This window comes from Ranitomeya variabilis, chromosome 2 (genome assembly GCF_051348905.1).
Source record: "Ranitomeya variabilis isolate aRanVar5 chromosome 2, aRanVar5.hap1, whole genome shotgun sequence".
Lineage (NCBI taxonomy): Eukaryota > Metazoa > Chordata > Amphibia > Anura > Dendrobatidae > Ranitomeya > Ranitomeya variabilis.
Window position 1 is genome coordinate 835,956,904 of NC_135233.1, and position 25,887 is coordinate 835,982,790.

At 41.3% G+C, this 25,887-nt stretch overlaps 1 protein-coding gene across 1 annotated transcript in view; it reads left to right on the top strand.

The window, feature by feature from the left end:
- Positions 1-25,887, top strand: part of ERICH1 (glutamate rich 1) — a 70,410-nt gene that overhangs the window by 17,690 nt on the left and 26,833 nt on the right. The window contains exons 2-3 of the mRNA XM_077290072.1: positions 13,618-13,758; positions 20,463-20,585. Coding sequence (XP_077146187.1) covers positions 13,618-13,758; positions 20,463-20,585 — 264 coding nt within the window. The remainder of the gene's footprint in view (positions 1-13,617; positions 13,759-20,462; positions 20,586-25,887) is intronic.

Sequence of the window (25,887 nt, forward strand, 5' to 3'; positions counted from 1 at the left end):
CTCTGCCCCTTTTGTGGTCGTGCTGAGCATTTTTTTCAAGGACTGCTTGATACACTCTCAAGCAGACAAGTCGTCATGAAAACGCCTACGTCCGGGTGATTGTCGAGAAGGTCATCTAGACTTCAAGGTACTTTTTTACTCCTCTGATAAACTACTTCTGAACATGGAACTTCTTTTCCAAAACCAGTCATTATCAGAGCTAGCTTTCATTGATTGTGGGTCTGCAAGACCTATTTAAATTGTTTCCATTGACAGAACTCACTTACTTCAGAACGTTGCCCAGCTGGTAACAGAGGAATTCACACTTAAAGTGGGAACACTTCACTCTGAGTCCATCTCCTGTGTTTTGCATAATTTGCTTTTGGGTTGGTATTGGGGTTTCCATGGCTGCATATTCACAATCCTTTTATTGATTGGTGTCGGAAGGATATTGTTAATTGGAGTCTCAACTGTCATAAGAAATGTCTTAGATCTGTACAAATTTGCTCTGCAAGTCTGGAGGGTCTGCCAGGGTACCTGAATTACTTCCCTTTGTCCTTAGGATTGCGCTGTTATTCTTATCCCTAATGCCAAATTACCTAAAGCTAGCCTGTATAATTTATGGGGTCCTGAATGTACCGCCATGAAAGAATATGTAAATGAACATTTATTAAAGGATCATAGCCATCCTTACTCCTGTCCTGTAGTTGCTAGGTTTTTATCGGAACTCATTCCATATCAAGTGATCCAAATATGAATATTTTTTTTACCTTACGTCTTTAGATTTTTTTTATTTTTTGTTTTTATGAAGTACAACTTTAGTTAATTACAAATTAAAAGTTTAGAATTTTTTTCTTCATCAGTTAATTTTTTACAGATTTTTAAAGTTTTGAAAAAGCATGGATTTTGGCCTGGTATGGCTTTACATTTTTTATCATATCTCGGGCTAGAATTAAGATATAGCGGTGGGAGAGGCATCATTTTTCTCAGAACGGTACTGGCTTTCATTTGATATGTCACAAGACTATGTTTCTTTATATTTTGTTTTGGAGAAATCAAATTAAAAATTTTGATGCGCAATTCTGAAAAAAACGTATGTTTTAAAATTGTGAAAACATGCATGTGTGTTACTTGTGTCCTTGTTTATATTTGTACAGGGATTCAACTTGGGGTTTATCACATTTGTATTTTTTTTTAAGCCTTGTGTGAGTTTCTTCCTTTTTTCTTTTCAAATTACAACTTACTGCATTCAACATTTATATGTAACAATAAAGAAACACAAAAAACAAATACCGAAGTGCCAGAATAAATACCTCTTAATCATCATAACAACTTGCTCAGCATTTTCAACCTGAATTCATTGAACAAGCCAAAAGACAAAAGGTGATCACATCCTCAAGTGTGGTTTTCTAAATACAGTCTGATCCTAATTATATGTTAAAAACAAGATTAAAAGAACCAATAATTCTACCACCTATTTATACATGGAACAATTGTTTTTCTACTATATCACTAAACATGTAATTTCTGAAGTGTTTAAGAAGAATAGTCCAGCAGTTAAATCCTCGTACTATAAAATATGAACTAATCAAACAATTAGTAGTAGGTTTTTACACTGGCCTTCTATCATCAATGTGTCCCTTCTAGTGGGTGAAATGTCATCTTGCCCATAAGCGCTCACTAGCAATGGCCGTTTCCTTCTGTGTCAGAGTATGTACGGCTGTCATGGTGCTCGGCTCCACCTGAGTTATATCTGATTTTTGTTCACTTTTACAATGTCTGATTTTCTTGGATACACAAAGAACGGCGCTGGACCAGAAGGTGCAGAAAAGTCCTTTCTACGTCTTCATTTTCACAATCTTTGGAGAGTCCAGTAGCCGTCAGCGCTAATCATATTCACAGGTCACATAGCCAGTTGTGTCATCCATTGCCGATCTTGTGCCGCCTTCTACCACTTCATGGACCTCACTGTCTTTATTTCCACTACATGGGATGACAGTCCGGTATTGCTGAGTCCCTGTGATGGGTTCTGCTTCCTGTAACCGATGTTATAACAATCTCTCCTCCTCTTCGTAGTCCAGGTTTGTACAATACATGAACTGGATGTTAAGAGTATTTTTCTCCCTCCATTTGAGGAGTTGCCTGGGTGTTCAGATTTGGTGTGAATACGGCCTCTGGAGGCTCGAGCTGCCGGCCTGTCATCTGCTCTGCAGTCACCGTCTACCCCTGGTCATCCTCAGCCCTAAGGCTACTTTCACACTAGCGTTAACTGCAATACGTCGCAAATGCGTCGTTTTGCCGAAAATATGCATCCAGCAAAAGTTCTTGCTGGATACGTTTTTTCGTCATAGACTAACATTAGCGACGCATTTGCGACGCATTGCCAAACGTCGCGTCTGTTTTGCGACGCTTGGGCGTGTGGTAGCGGACCGTCGGGAGAAAAAAACGTTACATGTAACGTTTTTTGCTCCCGACGGTCCGCTTTTTCCGACCGCGCATGCGCGGCCGGAACTCCGCCCCCACCTCCCCGCACTTCCCCGCACCTCACAATGGGGCAGCGGATGCGTGGGAAAAATGCATCCGCTGCCCCCGTTGTGCGGCGGAGACCACGCTAGCGTCGGGAACGTCGGCCCGACGCACAGCGACGGGTTGTTCCCGACGCTAGTGTGAAAGTAGCCTAACAAAGCTTCTCCTCTGTCCTCTCCTGCTTCTATGTGGTAACATAATAAAATAATACAGGAATATCTAACAATCATGTATTATTTGGTAAATCTAGACCCCACACTGTTAGACCACAAGCTGAACAGATCTGAAATCAAGATTTTTGAACTGACACTGTAATAGTTTTATTTTTTAAAATATGATCCCATCATGATCCCATCTTGTATTTTGGTACAGATGTGAATAGGAGCATAGCAGGCACGTGCAGTTTTTGAAATATTTAAATTAAACGTTTTTTTTGGAAATGCGTTTTAAAGTTTTGCACTTGCGTTCGCATAGGTAAATTATTATCAAAGATACTCTTGTGACATATCTGGTGAAAGCCTGTACTGTTCTGAGTAGAATGGTGTTTATTTTGTTTCTCTGTCTCTTTTCTAGCCTGAGTTATGGGGAGAAATGTAAAGGCAGGCAATACCGAAATTCACACTTTTTCCGAACTTTGAAAATCAATAAAAAAAAAAAAAAAAATCTAGAATTTTTTTTTTCTTCACATTTTGCATTCTCTGACACACTATTACCAAATAACAAAATCTCAAAAGAATTAAAAATATAGTGGTAAAAATCATTGGTTCACTTGACATGGAACGACCAAGGTTGTCCATGACAGCACCACGGAGAGAGGGGATCCGCCCTTCAGGAATCTTCAGGAATAGGAAACCTACAGATACATAAGGACGGCACCTCTCCCATGCATCAGTTGGTTTCCTGTTCCTGGAGGACAGGATGCCCTACAGATATATCCGTATTTCATCTGGGGCTGCTACTTGGTCTTCTCCAAACACATTCTATAACCATTATAGATTAAACCTGGGTGCTTCCTCGGACCTCTCTTTTGGTGTAAGGGTGCTGCAAGCTGTAGTCCCTCCCTAGTCAGTTTACTCTCTGTAATTCTCTCCGTGGTGCTGTCATGGACGACCAATAAAGTCTTAGTTACTCACTGGTTAATGGTGTTTTTCGGAGTCTATGACAACACCCGTACATACCCTCCCGTCTTCTTAAGTTCTGGGTGTACACCTCTTCCTTTTTTTGTATAGTCCACTCATGGTGAATAGTTAGCAGTAGTATCGTTGTATATAAATTATGCTGTTAACCTTGGTGGTCCTCTTGTGCTCTGTAAACCAACTGATGCGGGGGAGAGGTGCCGCCCTTATGTATCTGTAGGTTTCCTGTTCCTGAAGGGCGGATCCCCTCTCTCCGTAGTGCTGTCATGGACTCCGAAAAACACCGTTAACCAGTGAGTAACTAAGACTTTCTTTGTTAAAAAGAAAGATGGAAATCTCTCTCCTTGCCTCGATTTCCGGAAACTAAACAACCTGTTAGGTCCCCCATGCCCTCTAATCCATCAGCATTAAGCTATTTGTGATTAAACTTCCCTCCCTAACCAGCTCTATATAATATAACCTAATTCAATTAAATAAATGCTTTAAAAAATATTTATAACCTCCGCTTTCCCTATGCTAACCAGGGCTATGACTAATCGAAGAATGGACTCTGAGGTCTGACCTTACTACACAGTCCCGGGGCATCATACTGTTGTCCGAGTATGATACATGCTGCTGTCTCATGAGGTGGTTTTTTGAGATCCGGGTGGCACGTGTCTGAAGTATCAATGCCGGTTGAAATCCACATCCAGCTGACTGAACAAATCTCTGACTGCCTCAGTGAACTCGGTAACTAAATCCTGCATGACGTCACAAACTATCCTGATTGAGATGAAACACATCCAGCGCGTTTCAGAAGTGGGCTGCGTGCAATAACCTTGATATACCAATAATTACACAATATAATTTTCAAATCAACTTTATGAGAAACATTGTTTAACAAATATTGGGACATATTAAAGGAAGACAAAATAATAGGGGAACTATTACTGAACCAACCCAGATTTGTATTCCAGAAAGCCAGCAGTATTGGGAATCTGATGGTCCCTAGTGTTCAACAATCAGATTCCAATAGTGGAAAAATAATACCGTATGTGAACATTAAAGGCATTTTTCCTTGCAACCATTATCTACTACAAAAAATATAATTTAATAATGAAGAAAAGTAATTTATAATCAAGGATTTTATTACTTCTCAAACCACCAGGGTAATTTACTGCATTGAGTGTTCTTGTCAAAAAAGTACATTGGTCGTATTAAAAGAACACTCGCAGAAATAATGAGCGAATATATACACAATATAAATAAGAAATTTGACCGACACGCCCAATCCAAACATTATGCAGCTAAGAATGATGGTTCCATTGCGGGTACAAAAATATGGGGGATGTATAAAAAAAAAATGGAAAGCCAATGGATATTCGAATTAAACACCTTGAAACCAAACAGCCTTAACAGCGCAATTCAGCTGTTTGAATTTCAATAATAAGAAAAAGTGCCTTGCTTAACATCAACTCTGGCTAAAAACATAATTGTCAGTGTGACCCTAGAGCTATATAAGGACGACTCCCGCTAGCATGAACCATCCCTGAAGAAGAATCTCTGTTTTCAAAATGTGTTGGATGTGGTACGGCTTAATCAGGACGTCACGCAGGATCGGGTCTCTGGAGTTCACTCAGGCAGAGATTTCTCAGTTAGCCGGATGTGGCTTTCAACCGGCAGTGATTCTTTAGACGCGCACCACCGGTCGGGGTGCCGTCCGGATCTCAAAGAACCAGCTCGTCGGACAGCAGTATCTATCATACCCGGTCGACGTGCCAGGACTGTGGACACACTAATAAGGTCAGACCTCATAGGGACTGTTTATTCTACATTGTACACATTGACTATTCTAAAGTTTCTTGCCACAGAGGCAATTAGCCAACTGTCCTTATAGATTAAGTCTATTCTCCATTGAGACGGACACTGCGGTCAGTACCAAAACTGACACAATTATCACCAGTGTGCACATAAGGATCATCTTATATGGAAAATTTATACCTACCTATAAATACTGTCATTGTGCATATCAATCCTCCAAAGGTCTGATCTCTACGTGTGTAGGTATATTTATCAGGATACCCTTCCCTTATGCACTATAGCCACTTTATAATTAATAATAATAATAATAATAATAATAATAATTTTATTTATATAGCACCAACATATTCCGCAGCGCTTTACAAATTATAGAGGGGACTTGTACAGACAATAGACATTACAGCATAACAGAACTCACAGTTCAAAATAGATACCAAGAGGAGTGAGGGCCCTGCTCGCAAGCTTACAAACTATGAGGAAAAAGGGAGACACGAGAGGTGGATGGTAACAATTGCTTTAGTAATTTGGACCAGCCATAGTGTAAGGCTCGGGTGTTCATGTAAAGCTGCATGAACCAGTTAACTGCCTAAGTATGTAGCAGTACAGACACAGAGTGCTATTAACTGCATAAAGTGTATGAGAACATGATGCGAGGAACCTGATTATGTTTTTTTTTTGTTTGTTTATTTGGGCCACACAGGGATAGTTAGGTTAATGCGTTGAGGCGGTAGGCCAATCTGAACAAATGAGTTTTTAGGGCACGCTTAAAACTGTGGGGATTGGGGATTAATCGTATTAACCTAGGTAGTGCATTCCAAAGAATCGGCGCAGCTCGTGTAAAGTCTTGGAGACGGGAGTGGGAGGTTCTGATTATTGAGGATGCTCACCTGAGGTCATTAGTGGAGTGGAGGGCACGGGTAGGGTGGTAGACTGAGACTAGAGAGGAGATGTAGGGTGGTGCTGAGCCATGGAGTGCTTTGTGGATGAGGGTAGTAGTTTTCTACTGGATTCTGGAATGGATGGGTAGCCAGTGCAATGACTGGCACAGGGAAGAAGCATCGGTGTAGGTGTAATGGTTGGTGAGGAATATGATCCTGGCTGCAGCATTCAGGACAGATTGGAGCAGGGAGAGTTTGGTAAGAGGGAGGCCGATTACTAGAGAGTTACAATAGTCCAGACGAGAATGAATAAGTGAAACAGAGTTTTTGCAGAGTCGAAAGTAAGAAAAGGGTGAATTCTAGAAATGTTTTTGAGATGCAGATAAGAAGAGCGAGCCAGTGATCGGATGTGGGGGGTGAATGAAAGCTCGGAATCAAGTATGACCCCAAGGCAGCGGGCATGTTGCTTTGGAGTAATGGTGGAACCGCACACGGAGATGGCAATGTCAGGCAAAGGTAGGTTAATAGAGGGAGAAAACACGAGGAGTTCAGTTTTTGACAGTTTCAGTTTCAGATAGAGGGAGGACATGATGTTAGAGACAGCCGTAAGACAATCACTGGTGTTTTCTAAAAAGGTTGGTGTGATAACAGGAGAAGACGTGTATAATTGGGTGTCGTCAGCATAGAGATGGTACTGGAAACCAAATCTGCTGATTGTTTGTCCAATAGGGGCAGTATACAAAGAGAAGAGGAGGGGGCCTAGGACTGATCCTTGAGGAACCCCAACAGTAAGGGGAAGGTGAGAGGAGGAGGAACCAGCAAAAGATACAGTGAAAGAGCGGTCAGAGAGATAGGAGGAGAACCAGGAGAGAACGGTGTCCTTGAGGCCGATGGAGCGGAGCATAGTGAGGAGGAGCTGATGATCCACAGTGTTGAATGCTGCGGAGAGATCCAAGAGAATTAGCATGGAGTAGTGACCATTAGATTTAGCTGTTAGTAGGTCATTAGAGACTTTAGTGAGGGCAGTTTCAGTCGAGTGTAAAGAGTGGAACCCCGAATGAAGAGGGTCGTGAAGAGAGTTATCTGAGAGATAGCGGGTAAGACGGGAGTGGACCAGGCATTCGAGGAGTTTAGAGATGAAGGGAAGATTAGAGACAGGTCTATAATTAGCGGCACAGTTTTGATCGAGGGATGGTTTTTTAAGTAATGGATGTATGATGGCATGCTTAAATGAGGAGGGAAAGATGCCGGAAGTGAGAGAAAGGTTGAATATTTTTGTTAGGTGAGAGGTGACAGCCGGGAAAAGGGACTGGAGGAGATGTGACCGAATGGGGTCACTGGTGCAAGTGGTTGGGCGAGAAGATGCAAGGAGCCTGATTACTTCTTCTGTAACTGGTTCAAAGTCAGAGAGTGAACTAGATGCAGTGGGGGAGGGAGGACAGTGCATGGTATGAAGACATTGGGAGATGATTTCCTGTCGAATGTGGTCAATTTTTTCTTTGAAGTAATTGGCCAGATCGTCAGCGCGGAGATCCGTGGTTGGGGCCTGCACTCTTGGGTTGAGTAGGGACTGGAAAGTGTCAAAGAGACGTTTAGGGTTATTGGACAGCGAGGTGATGAGGGTGTTGAAATAGGTTTGTTTGGAGAGGTGAAGGGCAGAGTTGTATGTTTTTAGCATGAACTTATAATGGATGAAATCTTCGAGTAGATTAGATTTTCTCCACAGACGTTCGGCGCACCTGGAGCACCGCTGCAGGAAACGTGTTTGCAGCGTGTGCCAGGGTTGTCGCCGTCTGTGCTGAGTTGTTCTATGTAAAAGAGGTGCAGCTTCATCCAGGGCACTTTGCAGGGTTTCATTGTAATGCTTCAGAGCAGAATCAGGACATGAGATGGAGGAGATTGGGGACAATGAGGACAGCAAGTTCTTCATAAGTTTCTGGGTGTTAATGGCCTGTATGTTTCTATAAGTGTGGAACTTGGGGGTGACCTAATGCGATAATTGTGCATTATTATATTTAGAAAAATACATAATTAATAAAAACCACCCCTTTATATTCTTTCTGTGGCGCCCTTTGGAATCTTAAAGGCTTTATTTACGTTTCACAACAAGTGGATATTGCCCAAACAGGCAGCTGGGAGTTGAATTGAGTGCCAACGCCAGTGCTACAGATTATTCTGTCTTTTTGTTTCTTTCCTACAGAGGGAAGATAAGTGGACGCATATTCTGAGCCAGCTTCACCATTTCTGTAAAATGCGTTAACTTAAATTTTGCATTTTGAAGGTCTCCAAAGCTTTATACTTCAAGTGATGGACATGTTTATGAAAATTCATGTAATTGTAAAGGTCACTTACCTTTTCTAGGAATGTCTGAGCGCACCGCTGCCGGTTACGGCTTATGAGCCATCGCTTGTGTGGGATTTTTAATGTCGTAACTCACCATGTTGTCTGCCATTTATGACAAAGAAATTATATTGTCTGGAGCTGCAGGAATTGAAACTTTTGTAAGAGCAGTCATTACTATGTCTACAGTGGTCATTTAGTACCGTAAATCTCCTGCATTGTTGTAGTAGTGTTTTTCCTCTCTACTTGCATGGTTTGTATTCTGCAAGCAGCAATAGGGTCAAACTTGTCTATGGATATAGTAAAGAGTTTTTCATTCTGTTTCCTGGTATCCAAGTTAGAAGTCAATATTTGCATTGTCTTGTGATCCATACAATAGACTATAGCCCATTCACTGATTCTGCCAACCACGCCCCCTGAGGAAGCGGCACCACGTGAACGCGAAACGCGCGTTGGGGTACGGGACCGGGACTCAATTTGGACACTTCACCACTAATGGGTAACTAATCTATTCATCTCTTTTTCAACCTATGCAATATGGGCAATACTGATGTGATGCATAATGATGGTACTGATTGTGGCAATATAGCCCTGCTAATATAGTTATACCCTGCTATGTGTGGACACATTGGGCCCATGTTCTGTGGGTATGTACTGAATACCCTTTACTATTTTTGATTACTAGTGCCCCTGTTGCGTCCCGGTCTATGGGTTGCACCTGTTTTGATCAATCACTGCATACCAATTTTGTGTGAATTATTAGTTATTATGTGTATATCTATGATAATAAGATTTTATTGGTTTCATAACCTTAAATAAAGTATATTTTTTTACATATTTTGGCGCAATATGACTCGTTTTTCTCCAGTCTTAATAGTTAATGATCGAGTAGCCGCATGCATGAACAAATTTACTGACGTGTTCCTTTTTGTATTGTTGTAGTAGTGTTTTTCCTCTCTACTTGCATGGTTTGTATTCTGCAAGCAGCAATAGGGTCAAACTTGTCTATGGATATAGTAAAGAGTTTTTCATTCTGTTTCCTGGTATCCAAGTTAGAAGTCAATATTTGCATTGTCTTGTGATCCATACAAGAGACTATAGCCCATTCACTGATTCTGCCAACTTGTAGCTATTCTAGATTAACCTCTTAATGGCCAAGACAAATTTTTCAAATCTGACTTTGTGGCAATAGCTCTTGAATGTTCCAACCTATCCCAGTGATTTTGAGGCTTTTTTTCATGATACATTATACTTAATGTTAATGGTAAATTTGGGTCGATATGTTTTGCTTTTACTGTATTTACAACAATATCAGGCATTTGACTAAAATGAAACAAAAAAATAGCAATTCTTAAGCTTTGAATGTTTACACCTTCAGTCCAGATAGTCACATCACACAGAATAGTTAATAAATCACATTTCCCTACTTTTCATCATCACCTTATGTAAAATGGGCTTTATATTTTGTTAGGATGTTAGAAGGTTTAAACATTTAGTAGCAATTTTTCATTATTTTCAAGGAAATTTACGAAACTTATTTTGTGGAATTATTCAGTTTGGAAGAGACTTTGGGGCTCAAATATTGGAAAACCCCCAAAAGTGATACCGTTTTTTAAACAGCACCCCTCAACATATTCAAAGCTGCTGTCAGGTAGTTTATTAACCCTTCAGGTGCTTTTCAGGAATTAACACAGAGTGGAGTGATAAGAATGAAAAATTTTATTTTTACACTAAAATGTTGCTAACATCTGAACAGGCCACTATGGCCAGCAGACTCTACGGCCATGACTTGGTCTTGGCATGCCATGGCAAACATAAGGAACACACAATCATGATCTTAGCGTTCCAGTGGTATTAAATGGGAAGCGCCTATGCAGCCATCTAGATGCCATTGTCATTATTGACACCAACATCGAAGGGATTAGACGGCCATAGTTGGTGCCAACAATGGTCTTGACCGATGCAGCAGGGTGTCAGCTATAGCGTACCGCTGACACCTGCTACATTTTCACCCATCAAGGGATGCTATTCACTTATATCACAGGTCAGTAAAAGATTTATTGGTAGTCACTAAGGGGTTATAACATTTTAACCCCTTCCCACAAAAAGCCAATTTTCACCAAATTTTTAATTCCTGACTTTATATAATTGCCTTGTAACGTTTTCATTTCCTGTTCTGTCCAAATGTCACCATATCCCAGAATTCCAAGCGGAAGAAGTTCACCGACATCCATATTGGGACACCCAAATGATGGGTGTCTCAATATGGAAACTGCTGGTGGTGCCAACCTATTGCGCAGTACCACCAGCGGAACACCGTCGCACCACACACACACCTTATACGCTGTATGCACCACACACACTCTATACGCAGTACGCACCACACACACTCTATACGCAGTACGCACCACACACTGACACACACACTCAGACTCACATTCACACTCACACACAGACACTCACATTCACACACACTCACATTCACACACACTCACGCAGCCTCTTGCACGGTACCACCAGCGGATCACCGTCACGAACACGCCGCCGCCGGGATCAGCTGAATTATTCACGGACTACCGCCATGTTTGTACAGGAGGAGCGCATACGCAGTTTTAATGTGATCGTTGCTATCTGTCTGCACAAAGATGGCGGTGGTCTGATTTACTGCGCAAATTCCTCGCAGGTGCAGTGAATCATTCGGCTGATCCCGGCGGCAGATGCGTGACGTGTCTACAGGCAGAGGAAGCCGGTCACATTAAAGGGGTTTTCCCACGAACGAAAGTTCATTTGAAAAATTGTCTGTGTCTGACCGTGTACGGAGCATACCACAGCTCCTGGGCAGGGGAGGAAGCAAACGACAATACTGACATTACAGCAGGAGATCACAGAGGATACATTTTGTGAGGTAAAATATTTCACTGACTGTTTTTAAACAATATTTTACCTCACAAAATGTATCCTCTGCGATCCCCTGCTGTAATGTCAGTATTGTCTTTGAGGGGAGAGCACAGCACAGGAAGGAGAGAGACAGCAGACAAGGGGGATAAGACATGGGGTAGACAGGTCAAAGAAGAGAGCACAGACGGGAGAAGTCAGCACATGGGGAAAGAGAGAGTGGATGGGTGGGTGAGCACATGGGGGGGAGATTCTCAGCACTGCAAAGCCTGCCCCCATCGTGACATTACCGCCCTCCTGATGCGATAGCATCAGGCTTCCATCTAGTGTAGTAATAATTCTGAAATCGTTCTACACATCCCAGGGATTCTGGAATACATTTTTCTTGACATATTGTACTTTTATGTTAATGGTAGATATAGATAAATATGAAAATAAATTAGTAAAATAATTTGTGCTGGTTAAATGTGCAGTATAGTAAATATAATGGTGGAGAAAAGTAGGGAAAGATTAAAATACTGTATCATCTAGTGTCAGTATCAGTACTAGCATTAACATAGGCTGCTAGAAACTCACGAATCACTCTAGGATAGAATGTGAGCAGGCAGGAACTTACCTAAGGATGCTGTGTGGATGTCCGTGCTGCCTTAGGCTATGTGCACACGCTGCGGAATGGTGTGCGGATTTTTCCGCACTGATTTTGATAAATCTGCAGGGCAAAAACACTGCATTTTTCCTGTGGATTTACTGCAGATTTACCGCTTTTTTTTGTGCGGATTCTACTGCGGTTTTACACCTGCGGTTTTCTATTATTGGGCAGGTGTAAAACCGCTGCGGAATCCGCACAAAGAATTAACATGCTGCGGAAAATAAACCGCTGCGTTTCTGCGCGTTTTTTTCCGCAGCATGTGCACAGTGGTTTTTATTTTCCATAGGATTACATGGTACTGTACACCGCATGGAAAACTGCTGCGGATCCGCAGCGTCAAAAACGCTGCGGATCCGCAGTAAAAACTGCAACGTGTGAACATGGCCTTAGGGTGCTAAGGTGAGTATTTTCCTGTTGGACTGTTTCTGCAAGGCTAGCCCAGTCCGATGGTTGTTGCTGTAGACAGCCGTATAGTAAGTAGGCTGTAAGGCTGAGGAAAGTTGGAGCGCTGTTCCGGCCGGTGACAGGCGTTTGTACGCAGAGTCCTGCATCACTCGTGTATGTGCTTGGGTTCGGGCATGACCTGCATGACGTCTTCAGTCACGTGATGCTCACAGTCATATGGTAATGATGCGGCCGAGTACAACGAGCAAGTGGTACCAACTCCTACGCGTTTCGGAAATCTATCGGTTTCCTTCTTCCACTTGCTTACCCTTGTTCTGGCTCTCATAGACTTGCATTGAGCTTTTGTGACGTAACTTCTGACTTCCGACCAGTCAGAAAGTACGGGCACAGGATGGCACCGCTACTGGAGCGGCGTCAGTAAAAGCTGAAGCCGCCAGATGGTGAGTATTAAAACGGGGGAGGGGGCTTACATTGGAAGCGCTGAAAAACAAAACCCGCTGGTGTGGTGCTCTAAATGGTTTTCATAGTTGGATATGAATAATAGGAAAGTAAAATGGAGCTGTAACTCTCACTATAAAATGCTTATTTCTTTCACATTCCCTCTAGTGTGATATTACTATACACTGAGCTTGAATACAGATATATCCACTGATAGATTTCAAGGTGTAAAATAACTTGATGCTTTATAGTTATTGTGAAAAATTAATGTTGCATAGAAGCTCATATAATCTCCCCAATGCTAGCCTGCCCAAATCAGACGAAAGAAGAATGTAACTTAATATGAGCTATGAGTCACCGACTGTAGAAGATGGCTTTATCAATGACAATTAGCAAGAAAGGATAGTATCTTGTACTTGTCTAATTGAAATGCCTTGAATTAATTCAATGTCTGATGGCGTAATATCAAGTTTTACCAAATCCAATTATTTAACAATATTTAAATTTCAATTTTTTTTACTGTCTTTGTGAAATATGAGCAGATTCCATTTTTATATTCTTTATTTTTCAGTCTTTCTTTCCAAGATTTTGGCAAGATTGTATCCTAACACTGCTGATCCCCAGACTCTGTCATCAAAAAATGAGACTCTACAGAGAGAATCAGAGAAAAAACCTGAAAAACCTATACAGCCTTCAATACCCGAGCCAACAGGTAACTGTTCTATCTACCTGACCTCATATATAACAAGCCATAATGCACGAAGCCTAAATGTATCTGCTAGAAGACTAATAATCTTACCATCTATCAATGGAGAAAAAGTGATAGATATATGTTTGCGTTTTATTTGTCCCCATCTGAGGGCATGATGTAGGGGCAGAGATTCTGATTCCAGTGATGTATCACTTACTGGGCTGCTTGCTCCAGTTTTTTATAAAATCACGGTTTTATGTCCTGCAGATCGACCAGTTCTCTGAATGCTGAGCTCTGTATAACCCCGCCCGCACCACTGATTGGTAACTTCCTATATACACTCTGCATAGGCAGAAAGCTGCCAGTCAGTGATGGGGATAGGAATGATGACATGGGAGATAGCTGTGTATAGAAAGCATACATGACTATCCCTATGCATGTATGCTTTCTATGGTCTGTTTCATCTATTTTTATGTACCTTATGTGTGCATAGGCCTTGTATCATTTTTTGGTATCAACCCCAGTTCATGTATTATTCCCCAATCAAAATTAGGTTAAAAAGGAAGTTTGTATTTATCTCCTTTTCTCTTATGCTTTGGAGATAGATGTGATTTATGTCTACAGAAAGTATTCCCCTACTTCTTGTTTTTACTTGTGTTTTATTTCTTCAGTGTGATTTTTATTTATATAATAGTAAAGTTTGTTATATTTTTTGGTATATTGCTAGTCTTGCTTAACTTTTCTTATAGGTCCCTTGTTGCTTTATAAACTCCTATTTTCCATGTTTTTACTATAAACAGTGATGGGACAGAGCTCATGAATATGGAGAACTACATGGCAGCAGGTTTACTAGTCTAGTCCTCTTGACAGTTTTATCAACAGGAGATTATCACTAGAGGACTAGTAAACCTGCTTCCATGTAGTAATCCATAACCATGAGTTTTGTATAGCCCTGCACACACCCCTGGTTAGCATCTGTCTTCATTTTCACAGTTTACACAGAAAGCTGCCAATCAGTGATGGGGCAGGGTCAAAAAGAGCTCAGTATTCAGAGAACTGCCAGTTCTGCAGCAGTTAAAACAGTGATTTTATCAAAACTGCAGCAATGTTAGTGACCCATCACTGGAATCAGGGTCTTTGTCTCTACATTACATGCCTGCTTTGAGATTAGGCAGCAAAAAGCTGGCAACAGATTCCCTGTAAAAAAGCATTACTAAGTTTTTGGTATTCCCTAGACCTGTCTAAATCTGTTTGTAGCGTTGTATAAATGCAGTAAATTACTTATCGATTGCAGTGTTCCCAGTCTCCAGCACTGGATCACACTTTGGTTGGAAGTCACTTTACAATGTAAATGCATTGGAGCCTTGTTCTGACTTTCTAGACTTATGTAGAAAAATCATAACCTGCCCTCCAGAGGGGATAGAAGAGGTGCCTGAGTAGGGTCCCAGTCCGTACCGGTAGTAGTAATGAAGCTCGGCACTCAAAAGGATATGTTACAAAACAAGGTGAATTTCTTCACAGTCCGTGAATCAACAGCTGGTGGGTAACGTTTTGGTCCGTATGGATCTTCATCAGATAAATGCTGTCATTGAAGTGGTGGATGAGTAGTCAGTACTTATAGGGGATGACAATTTAAAGGGACTAAAGGTGGTAAGAGGTATGTCTGCGCTGGGGTATGGTAGCTGAAGTGCTTTCTGACTGTGGATTTCGGCCACCATACCCCAGCACAGACATACGGTACCTCTCACCACCTTCAGTCCGTTTAAAGTGTCATCCCCTATGAGTATCGACTACTCATCTTCCACTTCAACAACACAGCATTAACTCAAAACTGAAAATAAAGATTAAACAACAACCACCAGACGGATTTCATCAACCAAGGTATCATTGTAATCAGTATAACGGCGCCGACCTGACACTGTGTGTAGTAGGTTACTGTGCACAATCCTGCTGACAGGGTCCCTTTAATAATAAGCACAGTGGATGGGATTTCTATAAATCCCATCCACGTGCTTGTAATGTACGTCCAAAACGCTGCTATTCCTCAGCGTGGACACGCATCCTTAGTACTTTCTTACACTACATTTACACAGGTTTAGGGAATAGAAAGGTTTTCTTTAAATGTGTAATAAATACTATAATTACATAAATGCTAAAATCCATAAATATATTTATTAACAGATTTACCCATATCTGCTCCCATGAAGGGTGTAAAGGCTGTACCTACCTCATAGTTTGGTTGTTTTTTGGAGGCCTTATGACAGCACACCTCTTTTATTTTTTCAATTTTTTTTAGAGAAGCCACTTTAACGCACGATTGGATCAAAGTGTTCTCTTACAAAACAAAAATTGAAATGTTCGGGATAAAAGAGGGATTGACGATTCAACGGAAACACTGCAGAAAAGACAGGATGTTCGGTGACTGATAAATTGTGCTTTTCCATGCCTAGATAACAGGACTGCGCATGAAAAATGAAGGCTGGGCAGAATTCCCTTTCCCTTCAAACTCATTATGACAATTTGTTAACGATTCACTGAATATTAAGGAAAAAGCCATACATTTAAAAAAAAAAAAAGAGGAATTGTAAAAACAAAAAACACAGTGATCCGTATGATATTCTACTGAATTATTTTTTCTTTATTCTTCAGATATGTAGATTTTTTTTTTTTTTTTACTGTTCAGAATTATTTTCTATAACATTGCTGTAAACAATAAAATGTTATGTGTAAATGTCAGGTACCAGTATTGGAAGCAAGTCATTCTTTCTCAGAATCGTAGGGTTTCCTATATGTATCCTATATGGATATATATATTTTTTCTGTTGGATTTTTCATGTGTATGTACAGAAGTATTCTTCCCACAAGCTTTGCTCCATACATGCAGCACTCGATGGGGCATTGTATGGCAGGACAAGGAGGCCATACCACCTAACACTCCCACATTCAGTAGCTACTGCAGGATATTTGGGTAACAGCTATGGGTATGACATGAGGAGCAGAATTCACCAAGAAAAAACAAAGATGAATAATAAACCAAATACAGCCACTAAATTACTGTTCTTGGCACTTTTCCTGTGTGTAAAGACTTTTACTGCCCTCTACTGGCAGAGAGGGTACAATAGATCAGAAGGTTCACAAAAATGTATTTTTTGTATTGATCCATTGCAATATTTCTATGCAAGTGTGCACACTATTATATTTAGAATTGAAGAATATTAATGCGTTCACATACATTTGACTGTTTTTGTGCCTTTTGGACAACTGTATCTAGAACAAAATGCCTTTTGTAAATAATCTTTATATCTATTTTTTTTTAGCTGTGATCATTTCATTAAATTGAGCGGTATGCATTCTTTAATAGGTGCACACACACACATATATATATATATATATATATATATATATATATATATATATATATATTTGCCTTGTAATGTTTTTATTTCCTGTTCTGTCCAGATGTCACCATATCCCAAAATTCCAAGCGGAGGAAGTTCACCGACCACCATATTGGGACACCACACACACACACACACACTCTGTACGCCGTAGGCACCACACTCACACCTTCATTCACACTCTCACACTTAGGCCGGCGTCACACTAGGCGTAAGACAATATGGTCCATTATTAATCTGGCTTAATGCCACCTTACAATAGCAAGGTGACATTAACCCTTCATTACCCCATATCCCACCGCTACACGGGAGTGGGAAGAGAGTGGCCAAGTGCCAGAATAGGCGCATCTTCCAGATGTGCCTTTTCTGGGGTGGCTGGGGGCAGATGTTTTTAGCCAGGGGGACCAATAACCATGGACCCTCTCTAGGCTATTAATATCTGCCCTCAGTCACTGGCTTTACCACTCTGGCGGAGAAAATTGCGCGGGAGCCCACACCAATTTTTCCGCGATTTAACCCTTTATTTTACAAGCTACAGCGCCAAAATTTTGCACATACACACTACTAACATTAGTAGTGTGGAATATGCCAAAAAAAGGGATATGAGATGGTTTACTGTATGTAATCATGTCTCTTATCCTGTCGGGTTTGTGAAGGAGAAAGAAAAAGCCGGCAATTGAATTACCGGCTTTTCTATAGAACACCGCTGCGTATTTCTCGCAAGTCACACTGCTGGTCCGTGTGTAATCCGTATTTTTCTCGCCCCCGTAGACTTTCATTGGCGTATTTTTTGCACAATACGCTGACAAACGCAGCATGCTGCGATTTTCTACGGCCGTACAATACCGTATATTACGGATGCGTAATATACGGCTGATAGGAGCAGCCCCATAGAGATTCATTGGGCCGTGTTTAATGTGTATTTTGCGGACGTATTTTCTGCGCTCATACGTCCGTAAAACTCGCTAGTGTGACGCCGGCCTTACACTCACACATTCACTCTCACACTTTCACACTCCCATTCACACTTTCACACTTACACTCACATATTCTCACACTTTCACACTCATACACACACACTCTATACGCACCACACACGCACACTCACGCATCCTCTTGCGCGGTACCACCAGCAAAACACCGTCACGAACACGCCGCCACCAGGATCAGCCGAATGATTCACTGACTACCGCCATCTTTGTACAGGAGGAGTGCATGCGCAGTTTTAATGTGACCGCCGCTATCTGTCTGTACAAAGATGGCGGCGGTCTGATTTACTGCGCCTGCGCGAATTAAGCGCAGGTGCTGTGAATCATTCGGCTGATCCCGGAGGCAGATGCGCGACGTGTCTACAGGCAGAGGAAGCCGGTCACATTAACCCCTTTCTGCCATCTGACAGAATAGTACGTCAGCTGGCAGTGTCCCCCGCTTTGAGGTGGGCTCTGGCGGTGAGCCCACCTCAAAGCCGCAACATGTCAACTGTTTTCAATAGCTGACATGTGCCCACATTAACTAGTTAAATGCCGCTGTCAATCTCTTACAGCGGCATTTAACAAGCGCTGCCGGCCTCGCAGCCGGAAGCACGCGCACCGCTGATCCCCGTTATGTGATCGGGGATCATCGGTGCATTGCCATCACAACCAGAGGTCTCCACACTATGGTTGTTGATGGCAGATTGCTATGAGCGCCACCCTGTGGGCAGCGCTCATAGCAAGCCTGTAATTCTGCTGCAGAGAGGTGATCTGTACATCACCTCTATGTAGCAGAGGCGATCGATTAGTGGATGCTTCTAGCCTCCCATAGAGGCTATTGAAGCATGCCAAAATAAAAAAAAGTGTTTAATAAAAAATATATACACTGTATATATAAAAGTTCAAATCACCCCCCTTTCGCCCCAATCAAAATAAAACAATTAAAAAAAATCAAACCTACACATATTTGGTATCGCTGCGTTCAGAATCGCCAGATATATCAATAAAAAAAAGATTAACCCGATTGCTAAACGGCATAGCGAGAAAAAAAATCAAAACGCCAATATTATGTTTTTTTGGTCGCCGCGACATTGCATTAAAATGCAATAACGGGCGATCAAAAGAATGTATCTGCACCAATATGGTATCATTAAAAACGCCAGCTCGGCAGGCAAAAAATAAACCCTCAACCGACCCCAGATCACGAAAAATGGAGACGCTGCCGGAATTGGAAAATTGCACAATTTTTTAGTTTTTTTAGCAAACTTTGGAATTTTTTTTTGCCACTTAGATAAAAGAGAACCTAGACATGTTTGGTGTCTATGAACTTGTAATTACCTGGATAATCATAATGGCAGGTCAGTATTAGCATTTAGGGAACCTAGCAAAAAACAAACAAAAAACAAGTGTGCGACTGCACTTTTTTTGCAATTTCTTCGCACTTGGAATTTTTTTCCCATTTTCTGTTACATGACATGGTAAAACCAATGGTATTGTTAAAAAGTACAACTCGTCCCGCAAAAAATAAGCCCTCACATGACTATATTGACGGAAAAATAAAAAAGTTATGGCTCTGGAAAGAAGGGGAGCGAAAAACGAAAACAAAAAAAAACAAAAAAAGCTCCGGGTGTTAAGGGGTTAAAGGGGTTTTCCCACATGCGAAAGTTCATTTTAAAAATTGTCTGTGTCTGACTGTGTACAGAACATACCACATCTCCTCTGCAGGGGAGGAAGCAAAAGATAATACTGACATTACAGCAGGGGATCACAGTGGATTTATTTTGTGAGGTAAAATATTTCACTGACTGTTTTTAAAAAATATTTTACCTCACAAAATGTATCCTCTGCGATCTTCTGCTGTAATCTCAGTATTGTCTTTTGCTTCCTCCCCTGCCCAGGAGCTGTGGTATGTTCTGTACACGGTCAGACACAGACAATTTTTAAAATGAACTTTAAAAAGCAAATATCAACGCCAACATGGCTCCTCATTATTAAAAGTAGTCCAATGACAATGAAAGGAAAGCAGCAAAGGCACAACATCAAAGACAACAATGGGCAAATGAGACTCTTGAAGAGCAACAGCATCGCTGGGACAAAAACAATGCATATAAGCGTTGGCGTCAAGCATATGAGTCTCCTGATGCAAAAGACATTAGATTATCACAGGATACAATTTGGCAACATCAGCGCCGCATGCCTGCCCCCATCGTGACATTACCGCCCTCCCGATGCGATAGCATCGGGCCTCCATCTAGTATATATATAATTTATTTATTTACCAGTACTGTACTTGTACGCCGCATTAGTCCTAGCTTAACCTTTATTCTAAGTCATATTGTTAATATTCTCCTTGCAGATATTGAAGAATCAAACATTTCCCCACTGAAGGTATACACTGCGAGTCTTCCCCCAGATGGCTATACACCACCTCCGGAAACTGATCCCAAACCTTCCACTACAGAAGATTCAGATTTCGAAGGTACCTTGTGACATTGTCTTTACAGGAGTTGCTGTATCTCATGTTTTGTATGTGACTTTATGGTTGAATTACTTTTCTTCTACAGCTGCAAATTCTGAGAAGCTGCTGATAATATTTCCCAATTATTGATATGTGATATGATATATGTGACTGACTCAAAAATACTTTGCAGAAAGTATTGGAAATAGTAATGTAAAACTAAACAGTAGAGTAGTGTCATAAACATAGCATACTTAAAAAAAAAAAAAAAAAGTGTGTGGTCCTACAGTAGTGGATTCAGCTCATCATTATTGTAACTGTTGTCATCACATAGCGACTAGTGATTAGCGAACGTGCTGGGATAAGGTGCTAACAGAGTGTCTTCAGCGTGCTCAAATTATATGTTCAAATTAAAAAAAAAATGTGCAAAAAATGTACTAAGACTCCAGCAGACAACTTAACTCATTACCACCATCTTGCACCATAACCCACATTGTGACCGCAGTCTTGAGTTCCCCCCATCTTACCTCTAGCTAGGTTTTAGGAAGGCCATAATTCATCTTCTCACATTAATCGTGATTGTAGAGACCAATGACGGGACCAGGGGAGCACATCTTTCGGTACATACTTAAGTTAGTTGTGGCCACCAATAATCTACTGGACAGAAACACCGCTGACCCTCTGGTCCATGCGATCAGTTGTACCTGTGTCTCTGTGTAAACATTGCTGAGGCCGGCCCCTGCAGAGCTCCAGAGCTTTCCTCTGCAGTGAAGAAGAGCGCTGATTGGTTAACACTGGTATCTGTCACACAGTTATAGGCTGCCTGCGTGTCAGCTGTCCTTCAGTAGCCAATGAGCACTTTCCTACAAGAGTTAGTGCTCATAGTTTAATGTGTAAACATTAGCGCTGGTATCCACAACTGCTCATGCCACTTGTCAGGCGCTCCCGATTCATTAACAGGCGAGCATCTGCCTCTAACACGCTCCCTCATCAGGACCTGTGTGAACACCGCCAGTCTTGATGAATCGGTGCTAAGGTCCCTAAGCGAAGCCTGACATGAACTTTTCTCTATCAGAATCGGTGCGAGGCCTGGGAGTTGGATCCTTGTCGGTCACAAAGTGAGCCTTCTTGGCGCTGTGTAAATTACAATTCTACATGTGCTATCCCTGCCTGTCATTTTTCAGTTTATTGATGACAAAATGATCATATGCATCGAAACACGGAGCCGCGGACATGTGCGTACATTACATTACCGTAATCAGTTCATAGATTTACTATAATATTTATGACGGTTGATGTGTGCCATGGAGCTCGGCCGGGAGAGAAAAATGAAATTGTTTTAATTTATATTTGCATGTTGTAATTATTTATTTATGGTGAAGTACTAGAAGAATCAAAGACCTGGGAGAACTTCAGTAATATGAGATTGGTGATGTGTGTCCTGGTTTCCAATTTCTCAGTTATATTAGTGTGTGCTTTCGGAGATATTGCCATCTGACTTCTCAGCAGCACAGATTAGTGTTATCTAATGTGCCAAGACATGTCGGCTTTTTCTTGTTATTTGCTCAGAGTTTCATACAGAGGTGTGCATCAGGGCACACTGCTAAGATGTGTTTGTTACAAATGGACTGCTTTACTTTGTGATTATAGTTGTTTTCTGTCCAATTGTCCTCTTCCTTGAAATTAATTGGAATCTGAAAATCAATACATAATAGTATGAAATAGGGGCAGAAGGCATTAAGATGAGACTGTTTTAAAAAAGCATACACCAGATAGGCTTGGAGTCAGGAGAGTAGAAATAAGTAAAAAACAAGCAGGTGTCATAGGACCCAGTTCCAGATTCTTTGTCAGTAGTTGATGGCTACAGGACCAGAACACACTGAACCTCCTTATATCTACAGAATTCTAGTCATCTTTTCTGATAAGTAGGATCTCAACATCCTTACACTGTGACTCGATACACACTTGACATCGCGGGATCTAGTAATCCGAAGAGGCACCCGGGATTCCACAGGTGGAGGAGGCTCATAATTCTCTGGACCGGCAGCCATGCACTGTCAGTGTGGAAGCTCGACCAGGGTCCTGCAAAGCTTTCTACTCAATTCTGACAAAAGATTTTACAATGTTTAGACCTGATCCTTTTGGCTTTGGAGATGAGGAGAGGGGAATAAGTGTTACTGCAGCATTTTATGTCATCCAGAGTCATTAAACATTACAACAGATGGGCCTAAAATGGGCTGTCTGGCTTCTGGGTACAAGTCTGCAGTCACTCTATATGACTGCAGACATGTGAATTCTCACATGTCGGTCATGTGACTACAAGTATGCGATTTTCATACTTCCGGCCACATTGCGACTACACTTGTCCGGCCTCGCGCAGTACACTTGCATTGATCAAGACCGTTTAGTCAGTGCGTGACCACACATATCCAAATTGCATACTTGCGGTCACATGATTGCCGCTCCTACCTCTGGAGAATTCTCGCAGTGCGTGCGATGTGAGGACTCACAAGTCTGCAGTCACATAGAGTGACTGCAGACTTGTAGCCTAAGGCCGGACAACCCCTTTAATAGCTGCCATAAGTTATTTTACTTTCTTTTGTTAAATATAAAGTAAAAAATATAAATCGGGAATTTATACTTCATTTTATTGAAAAATGAGGTTGTCCAACCCATAAATTGTTTTTCAAAAGGATCAGAAGGAAGGAAAACACAAAATTTGCATCGTATTTCATTGCGGTACTGATGCTTCCTGGTCCCCCACTGATCTCTCTTCTTACTCCAGTGATCAAAAAGTTATTTGTATCCAAAAATTGTATAATAAGCTGTTTGTATTGGTGCTAAGACTAAGGCTTTGTACAGTTCGTTAATCAGAAAAAAATATTATTTCATTGTCATGAGTTCTAAGAGCTATAACTTTTTAAAGTGATTTTTTCATGCAAAAGTACTGTAGCAATACATAAGAAAGGTATAAATTGGATGTCACCATAATCAATTATACTGCAGAGCGAGCTCTGTAAAAAAAAAATTAAAAATTATAAACACAATTCCAGATTATTTTTGTTTATTACTAGCCGGAGAAAAAAAAGGAAATGTGATCATAAATTTATATGTACCCCAAAATAATACTGTTAAAACATTCAGCTTGTCCTGCACAAATCAATATAAGAAACATAGAAAACTAAAAAACTTATGAGAATCAAAATATGTTTTTTTTTTTCTCCCTATGCAAAAGTTTTAAAACATAATGAAAGTGTATACAGTGGGGCAAAAAAGTATTTAGTCAGTCAGCAATAGTGCAAGTTCCACCACTTAAAAAGATGAGAGGCGTCTGTAATTTACATCATAGGTAGACCTCAACTATGGGAGACAAACTGAGAAAAAAAAATCCAGAAAATCACATTGTCTGTTTTTTTATCATTTTATTTGCATATTATGGTGGAAAATAAGTATTTGGTCAGAAACAAACAATCAAGATTTCTGGCTCTCACAGACCTGTAACTTCTTCTTTAAGAGTCTCCTCTTTCCTCCACTCATTACCTGTAGTAATGGCACCTGTGTAAACTTGTTATCAGTATAAAAAGACACCTGTGCACACCCTCAAACAGTCTGACTCCAAACTCCACTATGGTGAAGACCAAAGAGCTGTCAAAGGACACCAGAAACAAAATTGTAGCCCTGCACCAGGCTGGGAAGACTGAATCTGCAATAGCCAACCAGCTTGGAGTGAAGAAATCAACAGTGGGAGCAATAATTAGAAAATGGAAGACATTCAAGACCACTGATAATCTCCCTCGATCTGGGGCTCCACGCAAAATCCCACACCGTGGGGTCAGAATGATCACAAGAACGGTGAGCAAAAATCCCAGAACCACGCGGGGGGACCTAGTGAATGAACTGCAGAGAGCTGGGACCAATGTAACAAGGCCTACCATAAGTAACACACTACGCCACCATGGACTCAGATCCTGCAGTGCTAGACGTGTCCCACTGCTTAAGCCAGTACATGTCCGGGCCCGTCTGAAGTTTGCTAGAGAGCATTTGGATGATCCAGAGGAGTTTTGGGAGAATGTCCTATGGTCTGATACAACCAAACTGGAACTGTTTGGTAGAAACACAACTTGTCGTGTTTGGAGGAAAAAGAATACTGAGTTGCATCCATCCAACACCATACCTACTGTAAAGCATGGTGGTGGAAACATCATGCTTTGGGGCTGTTTCTCTGCAAAGGGGCCAGGACGACTGATCCGGGTACATGAAAGAATGAATGGGGCCATGTATCGTGAGATTTTGAGTGCAAACCTCCTTCCATCAGCAAGGGCATTGAAGATGAAACGTGGCTGGGTCTTTCAACATGACAATGATCCAAAGCACACCGCCAGGGCAACGAAGGAGTGGCTTCGTAAGAAGCATTTCAAGGTCCTGGAGTGGCCTAGCCAGTCTCCAGATCTCAACCCTATAGAAAACCTTTGGAGGGAGTTGAAAGTCCGTGTTGCCAAGCGAAAAGCCAAAAACATCACTGCTCTAGAGGAGATCTGCATGGAGGAATGGGCCAACATACCAACAACAGTGTGTGGCAACCGTGTGAAGACTTACAGAAAACGTTTGACCTCTGTCATTGCCAACAAAGGATATATTACAAAGTATTGAGATGAAATTTTGTTTCTGACCAAATACTTATTTTCCACCATAATATGCAAATAAAATGATAAAAAAACAGACAATGTGATTTTCTGGATTTTTTTTTCTCAGTTTGTCTCCCATAGTTGAGGTCTACCTATGATGTAAATTACAGACGCCTCTCATCTTTTTAAGTGGTGGAACTTGCACTATTGCTGACTGACTAAATACTTTTTTGCCCCACTGTATATAGTTACATAGTTATTAAGGTTGAAGGAAGACTTCTAGTTCAACCCATAGCCTAGCATGCCCTAACATGTTGATCCAGGGGAAGGCAAAAAAAACCCATGTGGTAAGAGTAAGCTCCATCATGGGGAAAAAAATTCCTTCCCGACCCCACATACGGCAATCAGACTAGTTCCCTGGATCAACGCCTTATCAAGGAATCTAGTGTATATACCCTGTAATATTATACTTTTCCAGAAAGGTATCCAGTCCCCTCTTAAATTGAAGCAATGAGTCACTCATTACAACATCATACGGCAGAGAGTTCCATAGTCTCACTGCTCTTACAGTAAAGAATCCGTGTCTGTTATTATGCTTAAACCTTTTTTCCTCCAGACGTAGAGGATGCCCCCTTGTCCCTGTCACCGGTCTATGATTAAAAAGATCAGCAGAAAGGTCTTTGTACTTTCCCCTCATA